The sequence below is a fragment of the Daktulosphaira vitifoliae genome, unplaced genomic scaffold (genome assembly GCF_025091365.1).
Source record: "Daktulosphaira vitifoliae isolate Bord-2020 unplaced genomic scaffold, ASM2509136v1 Scaffold_1, whole genome shotgun sequence".
NCBI lineage: Eukaryota > Metazoa > Arthropoda > Insecta > Hemiptera > Phylloxeridae > Daktulosphaira > Daktulosphaira vitifoliae.
The window spans coordinates 4,945,596-4,959,451 of record NW_026099572.1 but is presented as its reverse complement, the minus strand read 5'-3'; the positions used below and the strand labels follow the sequence as shown (position 1 = coordinate 4,959,451).

The 13,856-nt window shown below is 27.4% G+C and overlaps 1 protein-coding gene across 1 annotated transcript in view; it reads right to left on the bottom strand.

Moving 5' to 3' along the window:
• Positions 1–827: 827 nt before the first annotated feature.
• The window catches only part of LOC126895929 (uncharacterized), a gene marked incomplete at its 3' end in the record, with an annotated part of 21,045 nt that continues 8,016 nt past the window's right edge, over positions 828–13,856 (bottom strand). Inside the window, 5 exon segments of the mRNA XM_050668272.1 lie at positions 828–983; positions 5,761–5,781; positions 8,288–8,464; positions 9,333–9,503; positions 13,464–13,514. Coding sequence (XP_050524229.1) covers positions 828–983; positions 5,761–5,781; positions 8,288–8,464; positions 9,333–9,503; positions 13,464–13,514 — 576 coding nt within the window.

Genomic DNA, 13,856 nt, shown 5'->3' with positions numbered 1-13,856 from the left:
TTATCCATACATTTTTCGAAAAGTAATAGTAATTTAAAGTTGAAAAAATAAAATATGAAATCGTAAATTTTAACACCAAAATTGCATGTTTTTAAACTACGGCAACGATTTGCACATAGACAATAAGTCGTCCGGACAAATTTTTTTTTTCAATTTATTGTTCGTAACATAAGCTTTAATTTAGTATATTTAAAGGACGCTATATTTTTGGAACATTTTCTAAAGTTAAGTTATAAAAGTTGACATTTGTAAAAAAGTTGTTATTTTGTATCCCCCTTTGTAAACAGGTTAAGTGTCAGATTTTCAAAAAAATGATATCAAATGAAAGGAAAATGACTAAATTTTCAAAATCAAAAAATTAATTTGATTTTTTATTTTTCAATAAGTTATGATAATTTTTTTAAGCAAATTTACATAAAATTTCGACATTTTACAATTTTAAAAATCTTAATTTATGAAGGGATTTCCACCATTTACGGGAAACGAAGAAAAATTTTTAATTTTGATGGTAATGTCTTCAACTAGATTCTATTTGTGATCTTTAGACACATTTTTGACAAAATCGGTCTAGTGATAGCTGAGAAAAAGTTGTAACAGACACAATAATTAAAAGTTAAAAAAAATCATGATAAAATCAATGCCTTCTCAGCTTCCCATCGAAACTAAAATTTAAAAAAAGACGAAATTTACCGATTTTATAAATTATAAAATTTTAGGAGATTTCTTTCATTTTCAGGGAACGAGGGAAAATTTTTAATCTTTAAGGACAATGTCTTCAACTAGATAGTTATTTAATTAAAAAATAATAATCTAATACAAAAACGTACCTATAGTTAAACATTTCACAATTTCTCTTCGACATATATAACAGTGTTTTTTAGGTTCAGGTATATAGTATGAACATATACTTCCAATACGATGATAACAAGGCATTAATATATGCGTAACGGGTTCAGATTTACATACACATATTTCGACTTCACCTGCATCATAAAAATATTAACTACTTATTCATTTAACTATATATTGTAAGCAGGAATTAGTGGTCTACATCTATTACCAAAGAATTTTCACTCAAAAAGATACAAATTGTTTATTTCTATCATTCAATTTTTAGAAAGTTGTAGTAATTAAAAAAAACAAAATTGACTGATTTTGATATTAAAAAATAGGTAAGGAAGAATGGGTTTTTTCCGTCCAACGAATAATAGCGCTCACATTGAAGTATAGCCTTTGAACTATTTTTATAAAATATTGTCAAGACTATAAGTTTTTAAAACTCATTCGAAGTTTATCGGATTTATATTTTTGGATTTACACTTAATTATCAATATAACATACAGGTAAATCTTTAAATATGAGACACTATATTTTTCGGAAACTATTAAACATTTTATGTTCTATACATACGAATTTATTTTTCAATCGAATTGGAAATTGGTCTATAATTTATGGCAATATGTTTAAACCAAACTTATTGATTTATTGAAAATTAAATGAAGCGATTGTGCAAATACTGCGCTACAAGATTTTAAAAACGTAGATGGTATACCATCAGGGCCGGTCTTGGCATGAGAATCCATAGAATTTAAATAATCAACAATTACATTGAGATCTATAGACCGGTAGCTTAAATTTAAATCAAAATTAGACCCATCAGTTGGAAACTAATGGGTCTAAATAAGTCTTAATGGACTTTTCCATTAAACAAAGGAAGAACCGACCTATTGTACTTGATCAAAGGTGTTATTTCATATCTGGAGATTAATATTGTCACACTTCATTTTTCTACCATCATGTATTTAGGTTTTTCTCTGTTGATTTTCAAACTAATATCTTTTTCTATCTTTATCAGTTCTTCAACAGTATTCTGAATACCTTCCCGCAAATTCCCAATAACCACTATAACGTCTACATATACTAGTAAGACATTTCCTTTGTCAAGATTTATTGTCTCAGGTATCTTTCTTATTACACGCTCCATTGTCATATTTAAATGCATTGGTGACATCGCATCCCCTGCTTCAATCTACTATTAAAAACGAAGATGATATCTCGTTGTTCACCTTGACTCGGCTGCTGGTATTTGTTTTACACAGTTTTATCATGTTGATTAATTTAGTTGGTAAATCAACGGGTTTAAGAATTTTCCATAGTTTTCGTCTTATAGGTTTGTTTGTAATCTACAAAAAAACATATGTACATCTTTCGCGAACTCGAGACTTTTTTGCATAATCTATCTTATGACAAATATATGATCAATAATTGATTCATTTTTTCTGAATCCGCTTTGGTAGTTACCTACTATCTCATCTGTATAAATTTGCAATCTTTAAGTATTTATATAATAAAAATTGATCACTTGTAGCTAATTAATTAAATAAAATTAAAACTATATTTAACACAAACTATCTGTGTATATGTTAAAGGTTTATAACGGTTTATAATTCCAAAATACGTATCCGAGATTTTTTCGGCAATTTTTTGTGGCTTTTTGAATTTAATATTTTTTAGTTTGTAAATTAATAATATTTTTAATATAGTTTTAATTTTATTTAATACTATAAAGTATTATTAATGATAATAACTTATACGCAGTGTTCAGCAGTAATAATCCTCTACTACTTTATTTCGGTTACCGTTTTTGAAAATTGGACATTTCAATGATTCATTTTAGTCCTGTAGTATATTTTCCTTTGTTAGTTTTTGTCCTCCTATCTTCAATAATTCAGCTACAATTTTTTTATCTCATGGTGACTAATTTTTTTTATAGTCTGAATAGCATACTGTATCTTTTCTAAAGATACTTTTCTACTCGAATTCAATATTTCTGGTTCTGCTGCGTAATGTATGGTGTCGTCTTGTTTCCCTACTTCCGTTGTTGAGTTTCTGTTAAGGAATTTTTCAAAGTACATTCTAAATTCTTCAGCAATATTTTTCGTTCTTGTAATTAGAGCACCATTATTATCTTCAATCATCTGTATAGTTGGTATGAATCCATTTTTAAATGTTTTGCAACGTTTGAAGAATCTCTGGGATTGTGTTTGAAGTTTTCAATCTACTCTAATCGTTCTTTTTCCGCTATTTTATTTTATTTTATTATTATTGTAGTTAGTTCTCTTCGCTTGTTCTCGAAATCCCGTATGTTTCCGGAAATAGGTGTATGGATTGCGTTGATTCTGGCTTTATTACGTTCCCTGATTCCTTTCTGACAATTATAATTAAACCATTTCTTTGCTTGCAATCTTTCTTTGTGCGAGTTGAATGACTTTTTCTGCGAACTCCGTTATTGAGATCTTTATTACTTTCCATGACTTCCTTATCTGTTCATTATCACTTTCCTCTCTTCTTCCTGATATATTTGTTACTATTTCTTGAAATGTCTGTAACATTTCTTCATTTTTTAATTTATCCACGTTGTATTTTCCGGGTGTTTTTATTTATTTTTTCATTCTATAAACATCTTTACTGTGAAGTCAATCAAGATCAAGTAATAGTCTGTGTCTGCGTCTACTCCTTTGGCGTTTTTTATAATCGTCTTCTATTTATTTTCTATGAGAACATGATCAATTTGGCTACTAAATATGCTTCCTAGTAAAAACCACGTTTCTTAAAGAAAATTTTTCCCCGGGAATCCTGTACTGCTTATCACCATATTTTTACTTATTGCAAAATTAATTAATTTTATTCCGTTAACATTGCTTCAGTCGTGTTGACTATGTTTTCCAATCGTCGCTTTGTATGCATTTTCTTTTCCCACTTGAGCGTTCATATCTCGCTATAACAATTTAATATAATGGCCTTAAATTGCTTAATCTATGGTATTAGACTATTGCACACGAGAAAAACCACGCCATTTTCATGCTTATTAGTCGCTATACCACTATAGAATAGTGTCATATCTGCTGGTAGACATCTTTAACCTTGAATCTCGTTTCTTGTAACGCTACAATATTCATTTTATACCTATCTATAATCTATATATTTATTGCATCGACTAGTGTATCAAGAGCTTTTACTTTAAATATAGATCTTACATTCCATGATTTAATCCGAAATCCTTGTTCTCCGGGGCGTTTCCATTGTGTTCTTTCCAAATCTCTGTCCCGAAGCTTTAGTTTTAGTTACTTAACAGTAGAGATTTTTTACAGCGACGGGTTGTTAACCCGTTTCCAAACCCCAACCTGGAGAACCAGACTTAGCCAATCAGTAAAGGCCAGCGCAGAGCTCGGGGTGCCAGGTTCGCCAAACCTGAAGTGTTAATTACTTAGCGCCACTCTGGGGTAATCTTGTTGATATATTATTATAATTTTATAACTTCAAAATAATCGATGCAGATTTTATATGATTTAACGTGTTTTCTGTATAATTTAGTTTTTCATACCAGTCGAAAATAAATAATTTAATTATTTTTTAGTCAATTAAAATTTGTAAAATCATGATGCATCTATAAGTATTTACGGTTGAGTAAAATTTAATTTTAAATAATATTTGCAAGAAACATTAGGTCGTATCACATATGGTTCATCATATATGATGAAATATTCTTAAATATGCCAATTTTGGCAATTTTACGAAATATTATTATTTTGACATTTTTCAAAAACTAATGGATTTAAAAGAAAAACTTTAAGGACTTAATTTATACAAAACAATTAGATCTACAATTTAGTTTTGAAATTTTTTTTTTTGTGAAAGCGCTAATTTATGAGTGAATTGTTAAAAACTAAAAAAGTACCCCTTTTGGCCGATTTTCAACCCCAAGTCGGCACGGTTTAAACTTATCTGACCAGCCTGAAATTTTTTGTAGCCACTTTTTATATGTAACATACACACTGTAACATAATATGTTATACACACAAATTTGTAGAGTGAGTCCGAAGAATTTCCAAAATTTTCAAAATAAGGGACACACTAATATATATATATAATATATATTATATATATATCTAATGATGTTGAAATGATACATATAAACATTTTTAATAAAATAAAAATATTATTATATTATACATGGCCTATGTTCTTTTTCTCTTCATACTTATCCCTCATTTTTATAAATATTTGTTTTTTTTTTAATCAAAACCTAGTAGCTCCGTCAACGAGTACTATTGTTGCTTGGTTCGGCTACTAGATCACTGTCCAATGTTTCCCTGGGCAGTGGGTAACAAGTCCCTCTGTTATGGCTGAAACCTTGAACAATTTTAATTTGGTTTTGCATACAAAGGAGTAAAAACGGATATCAAAGTTGGTGTTATTTTGCAAGAGTACTATTCGTGTGACTGAGCTTGATAAAATTATTGATCTAAAAGGTAATTTTTTAAATTTTTAGTAGAATTGATTATATTTAACTCTATTGTAAATTAGTTTTAATATGTCTTGTAGAATATACATGTCGCCCTTATTCTGATCCTATAATTACGAGACAAAAATTAGCAAGTGCTTATTAATACAAAGCTTTAGACGATATTTGTCAAAGACCTCAAAAAATAATTTTAAAGTACATTCAAATCATTTAATAATAATTTTGCGATAACGGAAATGTCATGTATTCGCCATACGATTCATCACAATAGTTGACAATTTTTTCAAAGTAACCTACGTCTCTTTGTTGTTGAACACTTTTAAATGATTTTTGATATATTAAATCAATTAATCGTTTGTTTTATTTAATGATCCAATTGATTCTAACGTCGTACAAAGTATAAAGAAAATTTGTTTACAAGTTAAAAAATATTTATAAAACATGTATGCTCTTACTTGGAGAAGTTTTAGGTTCATCTAAAAAAAATATTTTAAAGATTTTTAATAAAAAAACATTAAAAGTTTTATAATAACATTATAGTTAATATTCATAATCCAAGTTGTATTATCACTCAGAGACAGGGCTAGCATGAGAATAAGACGATCACCTATGACATCAACTTGGACTTGGTATCATGTATTCATTTATTTTAGGGTGATTATTTTAATACTAGCGCCTCAATTTCTTTTAAAATAATAATTTGTTTTTAAAAAATCGGGTTTTGTTAGTTACATGTATATCTCCATTTATCTGTTATAAAATATTTTTTATCTTCACATCTTGTATTCTATAGAAGTGTCAACTTTTTTTTTAAATGGCAACGTACATATTTAAATTGCTTATAAAATAGAAATTGATGTATTTAAGTAAATGTTTTGTCGATAACAACTTTAAGACCAGTTTTAAAAAGTCATTTACATTTTTATAGCTAGGTAGGAGGAGTTGGACAGAGAAATGTCTAGCAATAAAAATAGCAGCACCCACTCTTCACTTCCAGTCGATATTTTAAAATATTCATAACTTCATAACAAAAAATCTAATTTATAGCAAACTGAATTGTAATTTATTAGCATACGGTTAACCAGTGAAAAATTACTATAATTTTACTTATGTAAAGAAATGTAGAATAGTGAACTATTACGTAAGATAACAATAGGAACATAAGAGCATAGAGGATTAGTAAATTCAGAACAATTACTTTTTAAAGAAAGTGTGTAAAACTTTATTATAAATATAAGTAACGTGCTCATTAAATTACAAATCAAAAGAAAACAATATGTCTAAGTCTTTAATAAGCAGTACAATAGTTAAATCAATGCCTTCAATATTATATAGAAAACTTTCGTTACTACGATTGCAACAAAAAGTTATATAAAAGAAGCATTTGGCTATGTTTAATTGAAGACCATTACTAGTACACCAAATATGAAACCTATATAAATCATCTTGGAAATTTAAACAGTCATTAATAAATTTTATTTGTATAAACAATTTTACATCATAAGCAAAAGGTAAGCAACGTGCATGACGAAAAATATTAGTTTGGGTCATTCATAAATATTGATGATAAAGAGTCAACAATTTTTACTTGCTATTATCTACCACTATGGTAAGATGAAAACCAAGATAAAATAGAGTCAGTAACACCGGTTTTTTATCAATTGTCCACCAAAATATCATGATTTAATGTGTCAAATGTTTTTCAAAGGTTTGTATAGATAACATCAATCTTATATCCACCAGATACAATTGATATAATTTCATTATAAAATAACCAGCACAGGGAGGACATAACATAGTTGATATCTGACAGATTTTAAAATCACTATCATAAAAAACACTTCGATGCAAATCTGTATATAGTGTTTAATAAATAATACATAGACTAAATATATCACCTAATCAGTGTAAACAAGCAGAATATAATATGTGCAGTATATCAATGCATTAATAAATAATTATAATTATTCAATAATTATTCAATATTTAATAAATTAATTTAGTTTTGAATAATTTAATTGTAGCATCTATTTAACCACCAAGAATTACATAGAAATGATTTCTAAGACTTCTATTTAGATGTTTTATTACAATAAAAATACAAAAAAATAGTATTTTTAACGATATTTTGATCTTTTCTTATAAATTTACTGTTACTAGTAATTATATAATTTTCTAATCACATACCAATATAAAAAAAGAACAATTTTTTATTCCACATAAAATCATCTATGATGATATAAATTCTAAATTGCAAGTTGACCTAAAATAGTGCTTAAAAGTTTAACATTTTTAAATTTTCATAAAAATCAACTTTAAAGGATCAAAAAAATAATTTAAAAATTACATTTTAAATTTAAATTTTGCACGGATTATTTTTAAAATATTAAAAATCAATAATAATTTGATAAAAGTTTATTTTTTTGATTAATTTTAGGAATAATGTGAAGCTGAGATTTTACTAAGAATTAATTTTACTAAGATGTGTTTTTTTTTTAGTGATTTTATTCACTGTCATATATTTTTTATACTTGTCCCAATCATGGCACGTCCACACTGTGCTGCGACCCCACCATGCTATAGTTTATTTTTTTTTAGCTTCTATGCGAAGCTGAATAATATTATTTTACTATTATGCCTTTTTTTTATGTATGTTACCACTCTTTCTCAACCAACCGAAATATTTCAACGATACGTCAAAAGATCTAAAATCGTATTTAGTTGAAGACATTGTCCTTCAAAATTAAAAAAAAATTTCAATTTGAAAAAAAAGTGTGAGATTTCCCCCATTTATAGGGAACGAGCGAAATTTGTTTAATTTTTAAGTGTTATATCTTCTACTAGATACTATTTTAGATCTTTTGACGTGTCGTTGAAAGATTTCGGTTGGCTGAGAAAAAGTGGCGACAGACACTATATATATATATACATATGTAATGTGTATTTTGTTGCTATAACTATGTAAATATCAATTATACTTACGGAGATTTTTGTAACCTCTGTTTTTTAAATTGCAGTATGGACAAACATAGCGAATATTTAAGACATTAAGCGCTCTATAAGCACAATTATTACCCATTTTGTGATTATTTTTACAATCAATGTCTACTGTCAGTGGTTCATTTCCACAAGTATAACAAATATTATCAGTATCTGGTTCTAAAATTATCCATGTATTATTAATACATTCATAAAAATTAAGTAGAGCCGTCAGAAATTGTGAAGTTCAGAATATCAAATTTAAAAATATTGATGAAACTTTATTTATTTATTTTTTATCATTTCAGAAAAAAAAATCAACGCTTAAATTTGAAATTTTAAAGGTTAACAAATGGCTAATATTTACTTCAATGATTTCCACAAACCTAGAATCGTATATTCAATGACCCCACATAAATACGACCCTACTAATATTAAGTAATACTACGTGTAAAAGCATTAATTGTATGTTGTCATTTATTGATTTTGTTGTGATAAAAAACATACAATAATATTTTTAAGTAAAAAAATAAGAATTTTAAGTAAATTTCTGTCAAATTTTGAAAGTCAGTTTGAATTAATTTCTATAACTACATTTATTATAAGAGACTGAAATCGTTCTATATTTTTGCGGTTTTGGTTAATGTTTGAAAACCAGCTTTAAAACATGACTATTTTAGTTTTCGAACTCGGTTTTGAAAAATAATCAGTTTCGGTTTCTCTTGAAAATGCCGAAAAAAATGTATATTAAATATTATTTTATTAATATTATTAATTAATACTGAATATGTAATGAACAAATATGACAATTTATATTTACAGTTATCAGAATAAAACTAAGTTTTTCTAACAAAGACTTTAATGATCAATGTAATTACATTAAATACAAAAATCTAAATTCTTTTACTGTGTTTATTAATTAGTAATAAATAACATCAAATTTTTTTACAGCAAAAAATGTAACCCTTTAATAAAATTGTTCATATTTTACAAAAATATCAGGCCCTTGTTGATACAAATTTATTAATTTATACGATTAGGTACTTACGAATACCAATAATTATAGTATTTATCTTTTTGCATATAGGGCATTTTTTATAATAATTATGAAGTACTCCATTTGCACATGAATTACACATTTTGTGTACACAGTTATTAAAAGAAACTGATGTTTTTTCTTCATGACAAATTATACAAACTTTGTCATTAGTTATGTCTTCTAAAAAAAAAATATAAGATTTTTAAAATTATTATTATATTTTGTTTTGTACTATATTATTTTATACAAGAACTAATTGTCATACATACATAAATAAAGTAAAATCATCTAATCAATGTTGCCATTAGGAAAGTATAAAATATCATTTTAAAAATTTCAAATTTAATAAGTAAAATTATTTAAGTTTAAATTTTTATATAATATATACAGAGTAAGTAAGGATTCAGTCAATTGTTACAATAAGAATACTAGAAACCCGTTTCAGTAATTACTAAATACATTATATATATTTATTTTTTCCATATAAAATCAACAAATTTTTAGCTTCGATGCGAAGTTGAAGTATTGAAGATTAAAATTACTATGATGTCCTTTTTTTTGTGTCTTTTACTACTTTTCTCATCTCTCACNTTGAGGTATTGAAGATATTAAATTTACTATGATGTGCTTTTTTTTTTGTGTCTGTTACTACTTTTTCTCATCTCTCACTGAACCGATTTCTTTCAACGATACATCAAAGATCACAAATTGTATCTAGTCAAAGACATTACCCTCAAAAATTGAAAACATTTCTCTCGTTCCCCGTAAATGAGGGAAATCTCAAAATAAATCACATATTTAAAAATCGCTAAGTTTCAACATTTTTTCAATTTTTTTTTACTAAAAACTGTCATAATTTTTTAAAAAATGATCAAATCAATATAATTTTTTTTATAGTTATATGAGGTATTTACCTACCATTTCATATATTTTTTTTATAAATCTAACCCTTTACCTGTCTACAGGGCGGGATCCAAAATTACAACTTATTCACAAATAATTAACTTTTTTTGCTTAATTTTTGAAAATTTTCAGGAAATACTGACACTATTATATATATCTTAAATTAAAGCTTATGTAATATGCTTTATTATGGAAAAAAAAATGTCGGACTTATTTTGTCTTCATGATGAAAATGGCTCGATTTTATAATACAAAATTACGAAAATACAAAATTTTCGATTTTGTATTTTATTTGATTTTAAAATACCTTACAAAAGTTTTTAAGTTAGAAAAAAATATTTAACTCTTTTGGTTTTTATTTCATTTAGAATCAATAACTTCAATGAATATCAAGGACCCCATCACTGTAGTGTCCTCTCGTTTGAAAAAATTTCTTATTCATATTAAAGTTTTTTTACTACAATTATTGGTATACTTGACAAGTACACCAATCGTAGGAACCCACTTTTAAATATAAATAAACATATTTTTTAATCCTACTTTGGTAACACCAGGATGAGTTTTGGAAAACATTGATAGGGAACTACGTACAATTTTTTTTTTTTTATAGCCCCCTAAGAGGAGGTGTTCTTAACCATTTATACTCGGAGACGGATGGTTAGTCCGTCGCCGGAGAGTGGGATGGCGACTCCAATTACACAACTAATCTCTTGTTCGGCAAATGAAGCCAAGTTTCGAACCCGAGGCAGTGCGTGTCAAGCACTACCGCATTACCGACTCGGCCACAGCGTCCTACTTCGTACAATTATAATATTTAAAGTATAAAATTAAAATATATATAACAGGAGTACATTATAAGACAAAAAACATGTATAAGTGTGTTTGCAAAAATGCATAATCAAACAACGCGTATATTAAAGAGATTATTTGAAAGGCATAGAAGGCACAGATTAGTGACTGTATTTTTTATTTCAATAAACAAAACTAATGAAAATCACATAATAAACAAGAATAAGAAAGAACGGTTGGGATAGGGAACAGAAGTAACTTAAAATTATTATTAATTCCTTTCACTTTTCTTTCTTTGACAACTCATTCCGTTAATTTCTTTTTATTTGTTACACTTTTATAATTCAACCGTACTGTTTTCAATATTACACTACGGACACGTAAATCTACTTTATCTCAATATTTTATACGTTGTAAATACCAACTATACTTAATTAGCACTGCATAGATCATTTGAATAATTAAAACTTTGCTAAGAAGTTGAATTTACGCACTAGGAAATACGAATTCAGATTATAAGACGATAATATTCTTATCAATTTCTCCCTATACTTTAAGTATAATTATTTCATATCCGAGAAAAACGAAAAAAATGTACTTTTAAAGAAATACGTTTTGTTCTTTTTGAAAAATTTCATAAAAGTCAATACCAAAATATAGTTCAGAGAATTTAAATTTAAAATAAAATGACGAAGAACCAATCTGTATTTTTCTACATAGTTTACATAGTAGTTTATTGACAACGATCGTATTTTGATAAAAAATTCATAACAAGTTGTTTAGTCGGAAACGCTGGAACTTTACATTACATCTTTAAAATGTATATTAGTCAAATTATAATTGATTATTATTTTTTTTTTACGTTTAACGTCCTCTTATTTGCAGATGACATGAAAAATTTTATAATAGTAGCTTCTTCCTCTAATTGTTTGTTATTGCAAACAGATCTCAATTTCTTTGTTTGCTGGATTAATCGGGTTGGCCTCTCGCTTAATATAAGTATATGTTATATTACGACATTTACCAGGAAGCGCGCTCCTCTTTTATACTCCTCTCCTTAGATAGTACCATGTTAGAGCGTGTATTTCAAGTAACTGACCTAGGATTCCACCTGGCTCCTTCGCTATCTTTTGACGTTCATATTAACTTTATGGTAGGCAAAGCCTTAAAAGTTTTAGGATTTTTAAAACGACATACTAACAATGTTTACGTTCCCTCTATCTCTCACTCGTTCACTCTATTTTAGAATACGGAACGGTTATGTGGCATCCTTATTTAGCTAAAGATCAATTCCGTATTGAAAGAGTACAGAATCGCTTTTAATCTTATTAAACCGTTCATTTATCGATGCTCTCCTTGATGGTCTCATTGATGCACCAGACATTTTTATTAAATTATGTTATATATTTATGTTATCATAATATTATTCTTGTAAACTTCCGTTGGCGTTAAATAATTAAATAAATAAACATGGTAGGTAGTATTGTAACATGCCTACCATGTTGAGGGACCTACAAAAGATTAATAAAAAAAATTGCCACACGTGCTTATGGCACGGCGCTAAAAAAAAAATCTGGCTCAAAACATAATAATTAAATGTACATTACCAACCCCAAAGTGCTCAGAAACTGAAGACAGGTTCAGCCGACGCCAAAATAAAAAAAATCACATCTATACAAAATTAGTGAACACTCACGAAAAAAANTCTATACAAAATTAGTGAACACTCACGAAAAAAATATATATATAAAAAATAAAACACACAATAGTTGTAGCGCACATAACTAAAAAAAAACTTTCGCTACGGGCGGGAAATAGTGCAGCCAGTTCCGACTATGGCTATTTCCCGACAAACCGTCCGGTGTTTGATCCGGCGGTCCGATGGTGACATCCGGCTAGCTTCAAAAGTAAGGGTTAACAAATTTTACTACCCAGTGCCGGAAATTATTAAGAACAATTCGAATCAGAATATATCATAAAGCGACAATATAGACGGTGAGCAGTGGAAATGACGTTCAAAATAGAAAAAGAGCGGGGTGGGTGTACACACAAATGCTGTCCATGAACCGATCCGAAGTAGTACACAGCTGATTATCTCGCATGCGCCCAAACACAAACAAATCACAACACCTCATCATGATTATTTGAATGATTCGGCTCAACCAAAATAATTTAGGATACATATAAATATATATACAAATATACCAAAATTAATTGGTACCTATTGTTACGTTATAATTAACAAAACATACTCATTTACTTGTATGATTTATTGGAGTTTGTAAATGTACTTTTTTACTTTTATTTGATTTTTACATACAGCCTTAAAAGCATCTTATGCAAAAATTCAAAATAATTTTTCAAAAAATTGTTCTAAATAATACCTATCTAAAAAAAAAACTTACACTTCAAAACTCCACATTTAAAATAGAGTAATTGAAAACTCACTCGAAGAAGTTTCTTCAGCTTCATTAAGATTATTCACCAAACTAACCAATACTAGAAAAATATACATTTTTAATCAACTATTTTTATATTTCAAGTTTTAATTTAAGAATAAGTTTTAATAAAAGTGAATGTATTTCTTAAAAGTAGGGGTATATACCACTAAAAGCAAAAACTTTGAATAAAAGCAGTAATATTTAGATTACTTATGTCACAAAGAGATTTCAAAAGGAATATGTATAGCAATATCCTTATTCAATAAAGACAGAAGAAAACGCTATCTTTTCATGATTACTGTGTATACATATGATGATTGTGTGTATACATTACAAACTTGGCATTAATACCATGATAAGAAATTAGATAAGGTAATTATTACTTATCACTCTCATTCAA